Source organism: Harpia harpyja, chromosome 11 (genome assembly GCF_026419915.1).
Source record: "Harpia harpyja isolate bHarHar1 chromosome 11, bHarHar1 primary haplotype, whole genome shotgun sequence".
Lineage (NCBI taxonomy): Eukaryota > Metazoa > Chordata > Aves > Accipitriformes > Accipitridae > Harpia > Harpia harpyja.
Window position 1 is genome coordinate 8,139,518 of NC_068950.1, and position 20,241 is coordinate 8,159,758.

A 20,241-nucleotide genomic window follows, 5' to 3' on the forward strand; every position below is an offset into this window, starting at 1 on the left:
TCTGACCTCACCGCGCCGCGCCGCGCCGCGCGCGCGCGCCCGCACCCCCGCGCCGGCTCCGCCCCCGCGCCTCCGCTCACGTGGCCACGCCGTGCCGCAGTCGGGCGGGCGCGCGGCGCCCGGCGCGCCCCCTGGCGGCGCGGGGTGGTGGGCGGGGCCGCCCGTCCCCGTCCCCACGCGTGGGGACCGGCAGCGCCCTGAGCCCGCTGCCGCCGAGCGGGAGCTCCGTCGGGTCGGGTCGGGGGGAGAAGGGGGTACGGCTGGGGACACGCTCTCCCGGAGGCGAGTGGCTGCAGCCCGAGTGCAAGTGTCCTGCGTCCGTCTGCTGGGTTTGCAGCAAAATCCCCAGATGAAGGCACCCACGGGTGCGTGGGGAGGGTCGGCCTTCTCCCCGTGGGCTTCAGGGTTCCCTGCAAGCCTGCGGCTGCCTGGGCAATGGCGGGGACGCTCGCTTACCTGGATTTGTCACTGTATATATTATTTCTTAGGACAGGGCTCTCCCCTCCCCCATGACTCGTGGTACTGGGTCCACTTGACACCCCCCCCGGATAATAAACCATTAATAAGACCATCAGAGAAGACCAAATCCGTGAGGTTTATTTGTGGCTCCCTACTTCATGTCCCAAAAGCTACCAGACAAATACAAATACCTCTACAGTTAGCGGTTCAGAAAATCTCAAGGTGGTGTGGGTCTTGCTGAAATTTTATGGAGGAAGCTCGAGCAGGCGGGGAGGAAGGCTAGCCCTGTGCACACCAGCCTGTCCCAAAATGGCTCTTCCCAAAAGCCCTGTGGAGATCCAGGCTGGTGCTGGTGCAACACGGGCACGGGTTGCGGCAGGTTTGGGGTAAACGCTCCGTATGGTCCTTGGTGGGTGTGAAACATCGGCAGGAGGAGGCTGGACACCCAACAGTGCTGGGGTCCGGGCTCCTGCTGGCACTGGCCCAGTTCCAGTCCCGCTGACAGCACCCGGCAGCGGCACAGCTTCGCACCGTCCCCAGCTCGCCCGAGACCGGGTCTCACCAGGTTTCTTCTACAGCTTCTTCTACAGCTGGGGACCTGCCCGGGGGCTCCAGCCCGGCCAGGGGTGTCTAGAAAGGAGGAAACCTGCTGTGAGAGCCACCGGCAGGGCCAGGAGGCACATCCAGCACCAGCCGTCAGAGCCATCGGAGGAGTCATCCACCACCCGAGTTCTCAAGGGCTTCAGCGTCCGCTGCCACTGAGTCAGGATGGCATCTCTGGCCCCACTCCACTTCCCCCGTCCCACCAGTCGGTACTGGTAGGGCGTGCAGGGGCCAAAGAAGATGGCCAGCGCCAGCCAGGGGTCCGTCAGGAGCAGCCTTAGCACACTGGGCTTTATGCCAGCACACGAAGCAATTTCATCAGTGTAGCTGATAAAACTTAGCTTCAAATTCTCCCTCTCGGATGGATTCCTTCAATGGGACATAAAAGAGACAAAATCAAATAGCATCATCCCATCTCAGTTCCCAGCTCCATGGAAAGCAAAAGCTCTGGGCTTAGACATCAGCCAAGCCCCAGTCTCCGTGGCTGAGCTCCTTCAGCCCCAAATAAACCTAAAGGCACCGAAAGAGCCTCTGTGGGGTTGGTCCCCAGCAGTTACCTGGGGCAGGGAATAGGCAGAATCTTGTTTTGTCTCTGCAAGCTAGTCACAGCCTCAAAAATGCTTCTAGCATAATACTGCCATTGTTGTAATGCCACAAATATCCACACTACGTCCTCCCCCGAGGTTCACAGGTGTGGATTTGGCTGATTTTGAGAGGTAGAGGAGTAGACATTCACAGATAAGACTGCCAAGGGGACTGGGAAAAACTGGGAGGTACAGAAATCTTCCCATGCTGGGAGGGATCTCCAGGATTTTTCTGCTTGAGGTCTCATCCCCCTGGCAGGAGGGAGGACGTGTGCTGAACCTGCTTCAGCAAATTTGGGGCAGCCTCGAGTTTGTCTCCGTTGCACCTCAGACTCCTGTATTTCTGTGTAACAGCATCGTGTCTGCAATCACTGGGCTCCTGGTGACAATCCCCATGGCTCTGTTTTGTCCCAGATTTTCATCACTGTCCTATGAGCCAGCTCTGCCCTGCTGGCAGACCTAACCCAGCCTGCACCCTGCCTGGCCTGAGGTCCCCTCCTTGCTCCTGAAAGCTGCTGCAAGGCAGCGTGTCCACCATCACCAGTCCCATAGCATTGAGGACATGTCTCAACCTCCTGTAAAATCCGGGAGCCGACAAGGCAGGATGTTAGCTCCCACGTACACGACGGACAAGTTCCAGCCTTGTCTAATATTCATCTTGACCTGTCAAAAACTGCCACCAAACTGTCCCCCACCCACATTGCCTGGTTCCAATAGGGTTTCTGGATGGGGCTCGGCCCTGACCCCAGCGCTCCCCGCTGCCTGGATTTGGGAGGGAGAAGCCACGAGATGGCACCCTTAGTCTGGAGGAAACTGCACCTCCATCTTGACATGCTGGGAATAAGGACATGGCTTGGAGGTCTGGCGGAGGGGACCTGCAAGTCCTGGGTCTTGCCATAAGCTGCTCCAGAGCACTGTGCCCTTGGTATCTTGGCCCGTCATCCATAAAGGACCCACAACAGCATTTCCCCACCTCGCTACGGGTGATGAGGGAATAAATGCATCCAAGAAGAGTTGGTTGTCCTAGGTGGGTCCCTCTCACAACTGCCATAGGGCCACCCTTTCCCTAGGGTTATCCTGGCACACGGTGCCCATGGCACCCTGAGTGCAGGAGCATTATGCACCTTTTGACTGGTGGCTTCTTCTTCAAAACATCAGCCATCATCTTCCTGGTGGGAGGGAGCTTGTTCCAGCCTGAGAAGAATAGAGAAACCAGAGACCTCCATCAGCACCTTAAGCTGAAAAGTTGACCCCCTTCCCATGCTCCCAGCCCCTTTACTGAGAGCGTTCGTGCTTGCTCGTTACGGCAGCATGCGTGGAGCAGCAGGGATATGGGGATGCAGTTGCGGGGGGCAGAGGCTAAAGTGCTACTAATGCCCATGGCCACCATGGGCACTGCAGCAGAAGCCGAAATATGCCCTAGGCTCTGTGGACAGCAGGTCAGGCTGCCCCAAACTTCCCACCCCAGCAGATCCCCCCCATCCCTGCACCCCATCTCCCACCTGCAAAGATCCCTGTCACCCAGCGAGCCTGCATTTCTGCTCCCACCATCACAGAGCCTGTCAGCTGGACTAAGCCAATGATGGCCAGCGTCGGCTTTTCCAGCTGGGGAGGGAAGATGCGTTTATAGAGGGAACGATTATCGTCGAAGAGGCTGCGAACCGACTCTTCGAGGAAGGCAAACGAGAAGGAGTAGCCCGTGGCGAAGAGCACCACATCAATGTTTTCTTCGGTTGTCCCATCTTCAAAAACAGCAGAGCTTTCAGTGAACTTTCTCACTTTTGGCTTCAACACAACAGTCCCAGAGAGGAGGCAAAATGGCAGCTCTTCGTTGATAATTATCTTAAAGTTGGAGCTTGCAGATGGAAAAGAGGACAGCAATGTTAGCATCTGAGAGGGACCCGAAAGGTCTTTTGTGGCCAGAATTCCCCTCCAATGGTTTGCTATTCCACAAATATCCCCTGAAATTAAAAATTAAGCATTTCATGCCATTAACCCCCCCCGACCAACCAACAAAATAGTCAGAAAAAACACCTTTTGGTGGACGCCAAGCCATAGTTCGCATGGTTAAACCACGAATTGAACTTCCGAAACCTGATCCTCTTCGTGATGGCTGATGGGAGAAGCCAGTCAAGAAAATGGTTGAAGCGGGTGGTGTTGACCATGTCGAACGGGAATCCATGGTCCGAGACCCGGCTGACCACCCACGTGTTGCTCCTGGCGCTGAGGAACACCTGGGGAGAAGGCAGGTCTCAGCCTCCTGCCCAGAGGAGTTGCCAGTTTTGCCCATCCCATCTCCTGCACTTGGGAGCCAAGAGGGGTATCCCAAGGGAAGGAGCCGGTGTCCGGATAAACTGAACAGCTCGTGGTGGCTTCTGCAAAGTTCCCACAGCTGCTGAATGGCCACACCTCAGGTGGGCCAAACTCTCCAGGAATTGCAGAACTTCTTCAATTGCCCTCAATTTGAAGTGCTATTTATTGAGAAACCCAGCTGGCAAAGATTTCCATGTGGGCCACTGGTACTTGTAGTCCCTTGGCCGGACTTGGCACCACCACAGAGCTGTACCTTCGCAGCCACACGGCTCAGCTCCACGGAGAGGTCACCACCGGTGTTGCCAATGCCGACCACAAGGACCCGCTTTCCCCGGAAAGCCCCCGCATCTTTGTATTCCTGGCTGTGGAGGTACTGGCCTTTGAAGCGAGTGTCAATACCTAGGCAGAGAGCAGGGAGCATATCCTACTGCCACATACATTTGCTTGCCCCAGCCTCATGCCCGGACCCTCTGCAGCCCCCAACCCTCCACCTCCCGCCTCTGCAGCTGAGAAACCCATGGAGGTCTTGGCTCCATGGGCGATGCACCTCCTCTGCTCAGTCCTGCTTTGCAAATTCTCATGCAAGAGCCTGGCTGCATCTTTACGAGGTGTTTTTCCCATTCCTGGGAATGCCCCCTACCATTCCCATGGGATGAGGGTCCTGCCTGCCCCAGCATGGGGGCTTCGTGAAGCAGGCAGGCTCACAGAGGAAAATGCAGCCAAGGGACCCATGGGTGCTGGGTGAAACCCTGGGGGGCAGCCCCAGCCCACCCCACTGCTGAGGCAGGGCTTACCTGGGAAAAAAGCCAATGGTAAGTAGGGCTCCTGGAAATGGCCAGTGCAAACCATGACGGCATCAAAGACGTGCGACTCCCGGATGCCGTTGGTCTCGGTGACCACCTCCCACTGGCCTGAGGTGGTGAAATCTGGGCGCTTCCTTATGCTGAGAGCTGTCGTCTTGCACCAAAGCCCAACAAAATAGCAGTCAGGGACTGTGCCACATTTCAGAGAGGACCTGCCTGCAAAGGGCTGGGGCTGCCACAGGCAGGCTGGGTCCCTAGGGAGCTGCATGTCACCTCTGAAGCTGTTAAATCCCACCCTGCACCTTTCCCCTGGTGATGGCATTGAGGCAGGGGATGCACCAGGCAGCCCATGTTCGAGTGGCCTAATTTAAAACATGGAGCCAAAAAGGCTGTGTTCAGGCTGCAAAAGGAACATGGTCTTCTACGGGATCGCACCCGACATTCTCCTGTCCCACCTCGGCAATGCCCTGGTATCTGCAGCCACTGATGGCTCTTCTCCCCATGGTGTTTGTGGTCCCTGCTCACCCTGAAGCGTATGTGCCGCAGGAGGTCAAAGTGCCGGCTGTACATCCGAAAGTACTCCAGGAGAAGGCCATGGGGTAGGAAACTGGGAAAATCCTCTGGACATGGGAAGTCGCTGAAGCAGGACATCTCCTTGGAGGTGTTGGTGACGACTGAGTGGTACACGCTGATCCTCCCACCATCCATGGGGTCCTGTGTGAAGCCAGCAGTGCCGTTTGCAGGTGCATGGGGAAGGACTTTCTCCCTCCAAAGTATTTGAATATTTTTCTTCCTTGTATTTGGGTCCAAGGAATAAACCAGGACTAGCACCTGGTGACCATGGCTTCTGCTCCTTCCACCTCCTTCTCCACCTTGAAGTTAGGGACACCCTCATGCCTGGGACAGGGATGGTCCCCGAGGGCACGGCCACCCTTTCCTCTGCTGCAGGCAAAGGGCATCCAAGGGAGGGGACAAACCCAGGGACAATCCTCCCCGCGCAAGCAGAGCCCACTGACCGTTGTACCGCCAGAGCCCCCCGATGTCCTCACTCCTCTCAAAGCAGGTGGGCTCCAGCCCCTCGTCCAAGCAGCACTTGATGGAGGCCAACCCACTGACCCCGGCCCCAATAACGGCCACGCGTCGCACCATGCTGTCCTGCAGCAGGCAACTGGCCAGCGTGCGATCAACTGGAAATAAAATAGCCCAGGGATCAGCAGAAACACCAGTCCCTTCTTCCCATCCCCAGCAAAACACTCCTGGTCTTCTCTGGCTCCAGGTGTCCACAGAGGAAAAGTGTCCTGGGAGAAAGCCATTGCCAGCTCCTGACTTGAGCATTATGAATGGATGCTGCTTTTTACCCTTCCTGCTGGGCTAACCCCACACCAAGGCCACAGTGATTCCCCTCCTGCAGGCGGGGGAAAAGGAGGCATTTGTAAACCTCGCTGCATTGCTACTTCTATTTATTCCCTTTCCTGGCCCAAACCAGGGCATGCAAAGAAGGCGAAGGGTCTCGCAGCTATCTGCTGCTGCCTGCACAAAGTGATCCTCCTGAAACCTTTTCAAGAAACAATTATTTCATCTAAGTTGGCTCGTTTTCACGCTTTCCTTTTTAATTTCCCATTAAAGGGCATTCTCTCGAAAACAAAAAGGGTTGGTTTTTTTTTAAAAAAAAGTGATGCCTGACTGAGCAGGAGCACGGCACAGCGATTCAGAAGTTAGACAGCACTGTGAAAGTGCAGCTGGGATTACAGAATATACAAAAGGTAAGAAACCCAGGAAACACAGGATATAAATGGGAGGAACTCAAAGCTAGGGGCGTGTAAATTGAGCTGCACTGAGCTTGACTGGAAAGCAGAGGAACTAGGAAAAAAATGAACCCATGTGAACTTTGATTAGATAACAAACACTCCTACTGCAGTCTAAAGAGTCATTTATAACTATTTTTCTACCAGTTTATGTGTCAAAAGGTAGAGTTAACATGAACAGGAACTGGAGGAAACTGCAGAAAGCCAGGGAAAAATGAGGGAGGCACAAAAAAAGCCCCTCTGCATCCAAAAGCCCAGCCTGAGCCACTCCTTGATCTGCAGGAACAGGGCAGGACATCCCAACACTCGCCCGCCCCCCCCATTTCTGGAGCCTCCCTTGGCTTTGGGAAATGGTAGCAGCATGCCTGGGCTGCTAAAGCCCCCCCTCTTTTCCAGTGCTGCCTACAGATGGCTTTACTCCGGAGGGTCCCTGCAACATCCCCTCTCCCCCCGCCAGCAGCAAAAGCCAAAACCCTGGAGAGCTGGCTGCCCACTTTTAAAGCCTGCAAAACCCAGCTGGAGAGAAGCGAGGAGCAAACCTTGCGGGGCAGTGCCGTACCTTCGCTGCTCAGGCTTCGGCCGAACTTTGCTTCGAGTTTCTCTAGCCGCAGATTTAAAGGAAAGGCTGAAGTCCGGGCAGCTCGCCGCGGCTTCTGCACCACTGACCTTTACACCCGCAGTTCCCGGCTCTTCTGTGTTTAAATGTGCTGGCAGAAAGTTCTCAGCCTCCCTGTGGCGGTGCCAGGTGGAAATCCAGACAGTAAACCCAAGGGGGCTGCTCTTGCAAGGACTCCCACACTGCAGTTCACCACTGCCCCAGCCCTGGCAGCAACTTGAGGTTGTCCCGATGTGTTCCCTGGTGTGCTGCCTGGGCTGGGCAGGCACTTGCTTGGCATCCCTGGGAAGTCAGCAAAGCACACTCCCTTTGCCCGCATGCCAGCAGACAGCATAGGTGGAGGACACGGTGCACAGTGCAGCCTAATTTTTGGTGATCAATGAAAGCCCCTGCAGCCCCAGGCTTGTGAGTTGCCCACGGCACCTGCCAGCATGGCCCCAGCCCAGGCACAGGATCCCCCAGCTCTTCCCATGCACACAGGGAGATAACAAGGTGGCAGCCTGCAGCATGCTCCTGCCACAGCTGGTGAAATTTTATTGATTGAAAGTCTCTCCATGCACAAAACGAAGCCCCAGGATTGTCCAGTGGTGGGGAATGCAGGGAAGCAGAGCAGGGAGCACTCAGCCCCACAGGGTACGAGCCCCAGTCACCGCAGCCAGGGCCCTTTCACTGGAAAGATGCACCAATTCAACCCAAACTGGGATTTTGGGGTCATAGCGTTTAAGGTTGGAAGAAGGGACAGCCTGACCTGTGTACCCAGCCCAGATAACCCCTTGCTGGACTAAAGACCCCGATTCCTGGGTGATGTGGGGCAGGGCTGGGAACCTGTGCTCCTTTCCATCTGCGACACCCAAAGCCATTTTTGCTAGTCTTGTCCTCGCTTAATCCTGGCCAGTGTGGTCTGGGCATGGCCATGCCACATAGCTGTGCTCTGCTCATGGCAGCAGGCAGGAGAGCAGCAGAGGGGCAATAAATGCTGGGGGGAGGTTGCCATCCCTGGCTAATCAGGTCTGCAGAGCTGTGCTCGTGGGTGAGCTGGAGCAGAGAGAGGTTTGTGCTGCTGGTTGAAGTTTTAAATTTGTTGCAATCTGCAGAAATCCCTTTCCCCCTGTCCCATGGCACCTTGTGGAACTGTCTGACCTGACATAACATCCTCAAGGACAAGACAAAACTTAAACAGGCTCTAAAATCTACTGGAAACAAAAAACCACAGCAGCCAGGAGCAGGAGGAACCCCACCACAGTCAGGAGAGAAGGGCAGGGGCTGGAGGAGCCGGCAGGGACTCGTGTTCTCGTGGGCTTCAGGGTCCGGTCCCACTGGGTGAGGATGGCCTGGCGTGCCCCCTCCCAGCGCCCGGGGCCCCCCAGTCGGTACTGGTAGGGTGTGCAGGGGCCGAAGAAAATGGTGAGGGCCAGCCAGGGGTCTCTGCAGAGCAGCCCCAGCACGCTGGGCTTGGCACCAATGAAGGAGGCAAGCTTGTCCATGTAGACCAGGCAATCGGTTTTGAGGACTTCGTCAAAGGACAGACCAAACCTTAATGAATTGGAGAAGAAAAAGAGGTGGGAGAAGGATTGGTGTCAGTGGGGCTGAGAGGAACTGGAGGTCAGATCCTCTGCATCCGCATTGTTATTGCATCCGGACGCAACTGGGTTCCTCTTAGGAAAGGACTGGGTGTACGTGCAGTGCGAACCAGGGTCTGCCCAGGCCCAGATCCTGCCCATGACACAGCATGTGTTAAGTGATGCTGGCTCTGGTACACACCTCTCTCACATGCATCAGTTGTTCCTTCATTTCATCACCCACAAGTTGTATCTGGACCCCCTGTCTTCACTTTGGTGGACCTTTTCTAAAAGACTTTGTCAAACCAGTTTTGTTTGGTTGGGTTTTTTTTCAACTAGTTTCCCTTTGCTCTCTGCAGAGGAGTCAGCATGAGAAAGGTGGCACACTTTAGTTTCCCTCACATTCGTTTCCACTGAGTATTGCAAAAATGTGTGGTGAATTGAAGAATTGTTCCAGTTCACCTTCCTTGCAGAATTCACCACGTCCCACCTTCAGCTGTTTAACCTTGTATTGTACAGCAACTGTTCTGTGCAATCCTGTATTTCACCCCTCTATAGCTTTTCTACTACAGCAATCTAGATGAACCATGGATTAATATATCGCCTAGTTTCCTGGTTTTATCTGATTCATTTCCTAATAATTCTTAGACTCTGATTTGACCTTTTGCCTGCCCATGAACTATGTGCTTATGTGCTGAGACATCTATTCACAGTGATTCAGATCCCTGTGCTGAGAGGTGAGACAATTTGTATGTACGCATTGGGTTGGCTTTTCTTTCCCCCTGCTGAATTGCTTTGCATTTATTACCATTAATTTCTCTGCCACTTTATCTCTCAGTCCCTGGGGACCCTGGCACACTTCCCCAACTCCCAAGCAAGCTTTAGTCTCGACTACCCTGAATTTCTTCCTGTCATGAAGAGGCAAAATATCAGCATCAAATAAAAGGTTGCATTGGCTCAGTGCAAGAGAGTAAGGGGGTGGCTGGATCTGGGCATCATCCCCTCGCCTCTGCTATAAATGCAGGGAGCAGTCGCAGAGTGTGAGCTGTGTTGCTGCTCCTCAAACTCCAGGGGCTTTTCAATCCACCGAAAAACCTTTGGCGCTCCAGGGACTAGCTTACCTGCGTACTTGGTTTTTCTTCTTCTCATTTACTTCCTTCTCCATGACAGACTGAGGAGGCAACCGACACAAGCCTAGAAAAGAGGAGAGCGTCCTGCAAAGTTTAACTCCTGAGGGGACTTGGGAACTCATTCAGCAAAGCGTGGGAAGTGCTTCCCCAGGAGGACAGGAAAGCCTCATCGCTGGATTTAGCTCGGCAGTGGCAATTTGCCAAAGACCAGCCCTCCATGGTGGTACAAATTCACCTGCACTTTTTCCTGCTCTTACAGATTTGTGCTGCTGGGGCACAGGCAGATAATGTACGGTGAGATGGGCCGTGCAAAGCCCCAGAGAGCACCATCCCAAAGAGAAACACCAGAGTTCCCCTGGTTCTGTGGAGGAGCCCTGATGCAGCCCTCCACACCAGCCCAGTGGGAGGTTATTATTATTTTGATTAAAAAAAACCCCAAACAACCCCCAAAACACCAGTGGGCTTCCTTCCTCACCTCAATAATTACAAATAATTCCTCTTGTAGGGCAATGGGACTCTTTTCCTCTGGTAGTCATGGTGGACAAACCACCGTGTCCCTTAAAAAGCAGTAAATTCTGCCAGGATGGATCCACCACAGTTATCTTAAAGACAACTCTTATCTGTGCATCCAGGTTTACATATCCATCTCTGTGCTCTGACTTCTAAAATATTTTAGAGAGAAAATACTGTCTTGAACAACCTAGTTTAGACCATGGTTTGCAGCCTCAGGTGCAGGACTGCACATCAGCTGAGTCACAGTAAGGAACAGAGTGCATGCGCTCAGCTTGCAGCAGGCTGGGTACAAAGCATTAGCTTAAAAGCATCAGCTTAAAGGGCAAAAAAAAGTGATTTAAGGTAGATGTTATGAACTTGCATGTAGCTTGGACCAATCACGCACTCATGTTGCTGTAGCTCAGCTGAAGTGAAATAACTTGGGAAGTCTGAGCCCTAGAAATGCTCCCTCATCCACTTTGAAGTGAGCTTTGGGGTCCCCAAGGACTGAAATCCCTCTTGGTGCATGGAGGGGACAAGACATGTCCAGTTTGAACTGTGCTTTGATACATGGGAGAGCTCACGTTAGCTCTCCTACCTTTGAAGACACGGGTCACCCAGCGTGCTTGCATCTCTGTCACAGGCATGATGGCTCCTAACGGCTTGATCAGCCCAAGGACGGCCAGGGTGGGCCTCTGCAGGTGGGTTGGGAACACGTATTTGTAGAGGGACGCATGCTTGTTTTCCACCTTGATGACTGCTTCTTCTAGGAACGGGAAGGAGACATTGTAGCCCGTGCAGAAGACAATGATATCGATGGGCTCCTCCTCGGGGCAATTGTGGAAGACAACCGAGCTGTCCTTGAACTCCTTCACTCCTGGCTTTATGGTGATCCTCCCCGTCAGGATGTAGCTTGGAAGGTCGTCGTTCAGCACGGGCTCACGCACCAGGCAGCTGTGGACAGCCGAGGGGCTCTGGGTGTTGGAGACCATGAACAAGCCCTGCCGGTGCCCCTGCTCCTCCTCCCCCTGGGCCCTCCAGCACCACAACCTCCTGGTGTTATTTGCTCTGAGCAAACAGCCCTATCTCCCCCCCCTCTCCAAATACTGACATGTTTGACCCTTGCAGCAATGTCACCCAGTCCCACAGCCTGAGTGACTCATGGACATCTCCTGCCTTCTTCCTCCATTCATTCAATTACTCTTTAAACCATCTCTTTTCAGAGCTGATCCATGCTTTAAGCCTCCCTCCTCCTCTTTTCCCAGGGACCCTCATGAGGAAAACTCCTCTGGTCCTTGCTGGGCTTTTCCAGTGTGCTCCATCTCACATCACCAGGACAGGGGGCTACAGCTTATCTTCTCCGGCTGGGCTACAAACTCCCTGCTGGAGATCACCCTGGTCTGGGTGCTGTTTGCTGCATTGGTTGATGTTGGTTGCTGGAGATCTCCCCCCTGCCTGCAGCACAAGCCGTGTGATATGACATGGGATGGGAGCCACCAAGAAGTACCTCTTCTCTGGTTGAAGGCCATAGTTTTCATGATTGAACCACTGGTTCACCCTGTAGTTAATCAATCCCTGTGAGAGGGGTCCGGGGAGGCTGTTTCTGATCAAGCTCATAAGTCGAGTGTTGAAAACCATGTCCCATGGGTAGCCGTGGTCAAACACGCGGCTGAGCACCCAGGCGCCTCGGCTGGTGCAAATGGTCACCTGGGAGAGAGCCGAGAATCAATGATTCGGCTGATGAATTTGCTGCTTTCCCTTTATAAAGTAACCCCAGAGGGGCATGGCGCAGACAGCTGTGCAATGAAAAAGCAGAAACAACATCTTTAAGACCTCCTGGCAGCTGGCGATGGAGGTGAAACAGGAAAGAGAACAACCAGCTCTCTTTCAGGGTAGGTTTTTGATCAAGAAATACAGCTTCAGAAATACTGTTTGGACGCCATGCAGGGTAAACCCAGCTTGTTCTCCCTGCAGTGATGGCAAACTGAGATATTGCCCCGGCAGCATTACCCTCCCCACGCCCCTGGGATGGCTGGGTGGAGGTACCTTCGCAGCTACACGGCTGGCCTCCACTGCTATGTCCACTCCCGAATTGCCCATGCCGACCACGAGGACACGCTTCCCCTGAAACACGTCAGGATGCTTGTACTGCCGGCTGTGAAAGTACTGGCCTCGAAAACTCTCGATACCTTGGGGAAAAAGAAACAAAGCTTTTAGTTGAGCATATGTGGGGTTTTTTGGGACAACTGGTGTAGAAACAATCCAGATGGCAAGAGCAAGTAAGTGCAATTGCTGGACACTGCAGACTCGGGGAGATCCAGCCCTCCATCCCACGCACATGGAACTGGTGCTTCCTCTCCAAAATGGGGTCTCACTCATCCCTGCACAGCGGCAAGCAGGGATACATGCGCTGGGTGGGACTTGGAAAATAGTGATGTGCAAGAGCTGTGCTGATGCAGTCTTGGGATTCAGCCTTTATGAGATGGGGCTGCAAGGTTCAGGAAAGCCAGTAAACCTCTTCTCCTGCCCTACAAATGGCTTCAGAAGCACTTGATAATGCTGATGGTAAGGCAACCCTCTCTATGCTGACAACTGGAGACATTTATCACAGCAGTTATGAATACAGCCCTGTCAAAGATGATGGAGCTTCACTGAGAGAGCCTTTTCCCATCTCGCATACTGTGTGGACAGTTTCACGGAGGCTAAACCATCCTACCTTGGAAGTTTGCTCCGAAGTGACCAGTGCCTGCAAAGACAAAGCTGCTGAAGCATGAGGATGTATTGCTGTTCATGCTAGGAGGTTTGAAAAGCAGGAGCAAGAAAAGGAAAGAAGCATTTTCCCTGATGAACCGCTAACCCTTTTTCCCTCAGCATCTGGAAGCAGGTAGCTGCAGGCAGCCGTGTACCATACCGGGAAAACAGTGCAGAGGGAGGGATGGCTGGGAGAAATTGCCGCTGCAAACCATAATGGCATCAAAAACGTGCGATGTCTGCTTCCCGTCCACCTCCGTGACCACGTCCCACTGGCCTGAGGTGGCAAAGTCGGGGCGTTTCTGGATGCTGACAACGGTGGTCTGAAATGTGGAAGCAAAGCGGAGTCACCACTGGCACCTGGTATGTGCAGGGAGTGGGGCAGTGCCAGGGCACCCATCGCTCACCCCAAATTTGATGTGCTCCCGGAGGCCGAAGCGCTCGGCATAGCACCGCAGGTAGTCCAGGAGCTGGGCATGGGGCAGAAACACCGGGAAGTCCTCAGGGTAGGGAAAGTCGGAGAACGCTGACATCTCCTTCGAAGTGTTGCTGATGACTGATGGGTAGAGGCTTGGCCGGCCGGCCTCAATGTGTTCCTGGCATGGCACCCCAGGGTGCATCAGCCCTGTGCCCCACAGTGGCGACTGTTCTCCCACTCCCCTTCCCCTGCTCTCAGGGAGCGCAGCCAGGAGAGGTCAGCACCCAGCAAGCTCTTGCACCCCATCCCCACCCACTGGAGCCCAGCTCAACCCGCTCCCCAGCCTGAAAAGCTGCAGCTCCCGTGGGAAGGAGGACAGGCACTGCCGGCTCACCGTGTAGCGCCAGAGCCCCCCGATGTCCCGGCTCTGCTCAAAGCAGGTGGGCTCCAGCCCCTCTTCCAGGCAGCACTTGGTGGCTGTCAGCCCGCTGACGCCTGCGCCCACCACCGCCACTCTCATCTCCACCGTCTCCGCCGGGATCCCAGGCTGCGATTGGGGCTTAACCTGGGAGAAACCCCACAGAGGGTCACCACCCTCTCAGGGAGCAGCTGTCAGCATACCCTCTATAGGGGATTTCTATATATGCCACCCCCAAACCTTCACTCCCTTTTACCAGCATTCTGGGCTTTTCATTTACAAGTTAGATTAAATGTCTTTAAATCTTCTTTTTTCTCTTTTTTTAATTTTTTTTTTTTAATAAATCCATCCACTTTTACAGCATGCTCGCCAGACTGCTTCCAAAACCCTACAGTTGCCCTGGAAACTCGCTTTGAAAGTATGTAGTTAAGCCACAACTCACTGCCAATTTTTATTTACAAGCTGTGTTTAAAATATCCCTCCTTATCAGTCTTGCAAATATTTGTATTTTATCTTTGGAGATCTGTCCCTGCCTTTCTCAGAAAAGAAAACAAAATGTGCACCAGGACTATCCAGTCTCTGCATCACTGACCGGGTCCTGGGGAAGACGCTGCTGACTTTGACACGGCCACCGAGGCCGACAGAGGGGCTGCAGGTGTAGCACACCTTGGCTTTAGGGATGCTTTTGTGTCTGTCTCCCAAATCCGCCACGCTGGGGAGGTCTGGGCTGGATGGACAGGCTGTTGCAGGGCTGCAAATGGCTCCAGCCCAGGGCTCAAAAGGCAGCAGCCCCCTGGGTTAACATCCAGCCCTACAAGGCTCCCAGGGTTGCAGTGAGGATGATGGACCCGAACCCTTCTTGATAGTGCCAGGCAATGAAAGAAGGGGTGATGACCAGGCACCGTGGCTCAGGCTGGACATTGCCAGAGCAGGGACCACCACGCAGGTGCCCTGGGGGTGCTGCTGCAATCCCTGGTTTAATCCCAGTGCCGACGGGGAGCACTCTGCTTGACTGAATTATTAACCCGGCATACTGGAATGGCACTACAGCTCAGTGGCACCAGCTCCTCTGCCACAAGAAGCACTTTCAGCTTCCACTGGACACAGAGGATGGTGTATTTGTCAGACAAAAAAAAAAAAAAAAAAGTCTTCTGTGGAAAAATGGGGTTGGACACAGTATTTTCTAAAAATCACCAAATTCTCCATGAACAATTCAGCTTTCAGTAGGAAGGCAGCACCTAGTGAATACTCTGCTTTCCAAGGTTGGAATGAAAACCGGACTTTTTCCTTTTTAAATGAAGAAAGCACTAGCTTAAGCTGCTCATCATTAGTTGTTTGGGGGTGGTAGGTGGGTGGGGTTTGCATGGTGGGAGTTAACTTATATCACAAACATCGCCAAGCTACGTATGCTATTTAATTCCCTACCCTTTTGCAGAGAAGCTAGAAATAACATCCAGGAACCACTGTCTCTGCTACCCCATGCCTGTTTCTGCCACAGTTTCCGTACTGTCCCTGCAAGTATTCGTAGCAACTAACCTCAGAAGTCTCAAGCCGTGGGGTGCTTGCGTGGGGCAGGGAGGGATGGAAAGGCTTCGCAGTCCCCCAGGGACACTTACCTCCCAGCCTTGGCTGCCTGTGCTCCTCTGTCTTGCTGCTGCTGTGGGGAGAGCCCCTCTTGCTCCTGATTTATAGGCGAGACGCGGCGCTTTGACAGAGGCAGGGGAGGGCGGGTGGCTCCCCCCGCCCCAGCACGGCCACCCCACTCCCACGGTGGTTGCACAACCAGGGTTTTCGTGGGAGGAGTGGCTGGACTCTCCTGCTGTCATGCTGGGTGAGCCAGACAGTCCGGCTGACGATCCCTAAAGAAGCTTGAGTGCGTGGGAGAGACTGGAGTGGTCCAGATGTGTCCCACGGTCATGCAAGGAGGACCCGTGTGTGCAGGGGCAGCTCCAGCTGTGGGATGTTTTCACTTGCCTCGTGGCTGCTTTTCAAAAGGGAGCTGAAGCAGCTGACAGACAGCAGGGTTTTGGTAGGACTTTGCACCCAGGGCACATTCCAAAAAAAGAAAGCTGGTTTTGTGGTCACTGCTCATGGGACATGAAGGCTGCATCATGCCACCGGCCACATGTACAGCTACCGGTGGCAGGCAGGACGCTCCTCATGCAAATTGGGAGAGTGTGAAATGGCCACAAATACCAGTGCACTAAGGTCCTAAGCACAAAGAAAGTGGAAATGTTGGCTGAAATATCAATGCAGGACATAGCATTAGCACCCATCCAGGTATTTTCCAGGAGCAAATGATAATTGAAATAAAGGGAACAAGGCAGGCTTTGGACGGGGCTTTGCCTCCAGCTACTCAATATATTTAGGGGTGACTGGTGAGAAAGTATGAAATCTTTGCAAATGAATACAGCTGGACACAGAGGCCATGGCCAGACAGTTGATAGAGGACTGGGTCTTTAGGAAAAAACAGTGTTTAGAAAGAGACATAGTGATATTTGTGTCATGGGGATGACAGCAGATAGCAAACTGAGGCTCTGCAGTGTGAGCGCAGGGGACACGGTGAAAGCTGCTGGCCCCATCAAGGCATCACCTTGACACTGACAAAGGCGGTCCTGGAGTGATGGGCCCAGATCTGATATCAGCTCTTTAAGCAGTTTGAGTAACCAAGGAGGCTGCAGGGGAGGGGAAGAAAAAAACCCATCTGAGGTCTGCAGAACAGAGGGTGGTAAATAAAGCAGCTCCATCCAACAGAGACATCTGCTCAGAGCCTGTGTTCAGATCTGCAAAGGCACGAGATGGGCCCATAGCTGGGAGTTGAAACTAGAAATGGAAATGAGATGCACATTGATAACAAGGAAGGTAATTAGCCATAGGAAAAGTCTGCTGAGCTTTGTGGTGGACCCAGGCACTTGAACAAAACATGTTTGGTTTGTGGAGGGACAGGACTCCGTCCCTGTGCTGGGGCACTGCCAGGAGCGCAGCAGCCTGCGTTGCCACCCATCTGCAGCACCCACAAAGAGACATCAGCGTTCTCAGACTTCCCTACCCCAGGATCTCCTGCTGTTTCTGCCCAATGGCTGGCTCCTGGGGTACTCTTGCCTCCAGAGTACATCGGGTTCAGAGCACATGCCCAGTCTGGGGCCAGCTGTGCCAGCCACGCTCCGGCACACCTCGGCAAGTGGTGGCTGAGAGCGATGTGCTTGCAGGGGCTGGAGCCTGTGAAACGAAATTCATTCGAGTTCAGGTTTCAGACCACTGTCAGCAGCATGAAGAAACATTCAGATTTTGCTCTCCCAGGCCAATGGGCAACAAGCCTTGCACATCTTTGACGCTGTTGGAGTTTGCACAGGCTACATCTCCCAGCTCGCACTCCCACTAGACCCTTCTCCAGATGCACAAAACCTTGCACCTGCAAAGCTTCTTGCCAGCACTCAACAAAAAAGAGTAGGGAGTCCACAAAGGCAAATATTTTGTTCTTTATGTGCTCCTGCTTTTGTGAGTTTCCCAGCAGGGATCCAAGTGACTCGCACTTAGAGGGACACTGTGGCAGCTTCCCAGGAGTGATGTTAGTGCTTTTAGGAGGGCGGTTCAGGGAAGCTTTCTAGAAGAACAAGTTGTATTTTGGCATAGATGAGCTACTGGCATAGAAATAGGGCCAGATACCTTTGCTGCAGCTGCTTACAGCGGTGGTGGCTCTGGCCATCCCTGATGGGGAATCCAGTCTGGAGGTGTGGGACGAGAGTCTAGGTTAGAAACACGTCCAAAGCCTCAGTGCCCTGGGATTAAAATTCACTTTCCTGTGATCTGCCTCAGGTCTGCGGTGTTCCCCTCCACAAATACCCCTTCGGTGGTCTGGACCAGGCATGCAGAACAATGTATTAGTGGAGATGAACAATGTGATAGCAGGGAGGTAATTACTGTTAATTATGCACATGCACATGCATGCCTAGGGCACAGAAAAGTCTTTGGAAACACACAGAGAAATTCTGGTTGCTTTACTTACCTCTGCTGCTGGCACGGCGGGGATGGCATCCTGGAACACATCTCTCCAGCTTCTCTCCAGGAACAGTCTGTGCGGAGCAGAGAAGAGAATAGAATAGACAACACATTAGTGGGGCTTTTTTATATGTTCTCAGGGCTGGAAAAAGTCTTCATGGCCTGGTGTTCAAGCAGAGCATCCTTTGGTACCCTTGGACCAGTCCCCCTGAATTTCTGTCGTTGCGAAGACAGGAGCAGACACGGCCACAGAGGCCCTGTCCCCATTTCTGAGCAAGTGGGTTTTGCTGCCACCCTGTTGGGGAGGGAAGGGGGACCCTGCCTTCACCATCGCACACACAAACTGCTGGGGAAAATGGGCTTTCACCAAGGGATGGAGTGAGGCCAAGTGAGGGCATGTAATTTGGGGAACTGTTTTACCACCTTCCCTCTACCCAGCCTGGGACACCAAACAGCTGGGTTTGTCCATGTCCTCACATGCTGGGGCACAAGACCTGTTAGATGCCAGGGGTGTATCAGTCATGGGGGACCACAGGGAGGGCCAGGAGCAGTAAAGAACTGGTGGTGGCTCAGGACAAGAACTGGGAATGGGACGTTCACACACCTGCCCACTGGTGAGCCCCTTCTCCCCTTGAGGACCAAAGCTCCCTGGCACTGGTGCAAGCCTGGGCTCTGCAATGGGCTTTTTATCCTTAAAGTAGAGGGAAGGAGAAGCTTCATATATCCGTTTAGCCTTAATCAGATGGGAAAGGCACCTTCTCTGAAAAACTCTGGCACCAGTTTCATCATCTCTGTTTAAAATAATGCCAAGGAGGGGCAAATCTATGTACAAACAAGTCTCAGCACAGCCTGCTTTGCTGTTTTCTACGCTTGTGTCAGCAGCTTTTGGCGTGTGTCATGGTGAAGGGGGACAAGAAGAAGAAGAAAAAGTGGAGTTTCTTGTTAAGCTAGTCTCTAAGCAAAGCAGGGTCCTCACCATCAAGCAGCCGCTGCTGCCACACACACTCAGGAGCTGACGGGATGTGGGGTCTGGGCTCATCAGGGAAACACTTAATTTTCCCCTCTCCAATACTATCACTGCCTCCCCTTACTGACCAGAAGGCTTTAATCACCATTTCTTTACTGCACATGGAGGTGAGGCTGCCCCAAAGGTGGCTGTTGCCTCCCACTGCTTCCCACGAGGCTGTGGGATACTGCGATCCATGAGGTGAACGGAGGCTGCAAGCAGCTGCTGGTGGAAAAAAGTATTTCCCCGCCTCCATTTCTTAAAGCCTGGATTTTGGCCCTGAAAAAAATTGCTTCTGCTTTGGTCCCAAGGCCAAAAAGCAATTTCCTGCTTAAAAAAAAGTAAGACAAAACCTCTACCCCAAGCAGCAGGGGCTGTTTCCCTATTTACTTCACTATTCCCAGCACATAGAGGACACTGGCAGTGACAAACACTGGCAGGACACTTACACTTCTTTTTAATCAGAGCTAGGTACATTCAATATTTTGAACTCTTCCTGAAACTTCTCAAGAGACATCACTGTTAAGGAGACCCAAAGGATATGCGGGAGCAGATGGGGCCTGTAGCAGCTACTAGAAGAGAGGGATTTGCTTGCTAGGCAAGGAGGTCTCTGCGTGGAGGGCACAAGTGATTTACTTCAACATACTTGGCAAAGTTTAACCTGATTTAATAATAAGTCACCGTGTTTCCCAGGCATGTAACCTATGGAATTCATCAACAGGAAGCTGCTGCCCTTGTTAAACCTATTGTGTTAGTAAAGCTTGGAGAACTGCACTTTTTAACTTCTTGGTTTTGGAGGTTTTAAAATGTACATTTAAAAACTTCCCCAGATAACTGGTCAAAAATCTTCACAAGAACAACCCTGATGGGCACATACACCCTCCTTTGCTCGCCATGTCTTTGTACCAGGACTCAAAGCAGATGAACGCATATGCTCCCCAAGTACCATGGGAGATGCACCCAAGTAACATGCAGCAGTAGGAAGGGCTTTAGACCCTCCTCAGCTCTTCTGAACCAAACCTCAGCATCAAGGAGTCCATCTCCGTCATTTCACAGGTAAAATAAAACATAACTACCGAAGAGACTGTCAGAGCAAATGGGAGTTACAGTTAAGGTAACTTGTAAGCAAATAATCATAAGAGCGAGCTGTCTGGAGAGCACATGGTTAAGACATGCACAGCCCAACCAGAAGGCGCCTTCCTACCACCACCACGTGAAGTCATCCATCAGCCTTCAAGTGTTTTCAAAAATTCAGTCAGCGTGCCTGACCCCTTTCTCTAAATAT

At 53.0% G+C, this 20,241-nt stretch overlaps 2 protein-coding genes across 4 annotated transcripts; both read right to left on the reverse strand.

The window, feature by feature from the left end:
* Positions 1-581: 581 nt before the first annotated feature.
* On the reverse strand, positions 582-7,207 carry LOC128148345 (dimethylaniline monooxygenase [N-oxide-forming] 2-like). 2 transcript variants are annotated; one of them, XM_052802067.1, is made up of 8 exons: positions 5,771-7,207; positions 5,288-5,476; positions 4,754-4,916; positions 4,213-4,358; positions 3,681-3,880; positions 3,149-3,501; positions 2,771-2,840; positions 582-1,431 (listed from the first exon to the last, which is right to left on the reverse strand). In XM_052802067.1, the coding sequence occupies exons 1-8, from the start codon at positions 6,095-6,097 to the stop codon at positions 1,044-1,046; spliced, it is 1,836 nt and encodes a 611-aa protein (XP_052658027.1). In that variant the 5' UTR covers positions 6,098-7,207; the 3' UTR covers positions 582-1,043. The 2 variants fall into 2 exon arrangements, with proteins under 2 accessions (XP_052658027.1, XP_052658026.1); XM_052802066.1 differs by lacking the exon at positions 5,771-7,207 and having other exon boundaries at positions 5,288-5,639.
* Positions 7,208-7,694: 487 nt separating this feature from the next.
* Positions 7,695-15,777, reverse strand: LOC128148386 (dimethylaniline monooxygenase [N-oxide-forming] 1-like). 2 transcript variants are annotated; one of them, XM_052802161.1, is made up of 9 exons: positions 15,568-15,777; positions 13,928-14,098; positions 13,523-13,711; positions 13,276-13,438; positions 12,411-12,553; positions 11,872-12,071; positions 10,963-11,318; positions 9,864-9,936; positions 7,695-8,716 (listed from the first exon to the last, which is right to left on the reverse strand). In XM_052802161.1, exons 1-9 carry the CDS (start codon positions 15,775-15,777, stop codon positions 8,374-8,376), a joined length of 1,848 nt encoding a protein of 615 aa, XP_052658121.1. In that variant the 3' UTR covers positions 7,695-8,373. The 2 variants fall into 2 exon arrangements, with proteins under 2 accessions (XP_052658121.1, XP_052658122.1); XM_052802162.1 differs by lacking the exons at positions 7,695-8,716; positions 9,864-9,936 and adding an exon at positions 9,947-10,534 and having other exon boundaries at positions 15,568-15,654.
* Between the last annotated feature and the right edge of the window lie 4,464 nt (positions 15,778-20,241).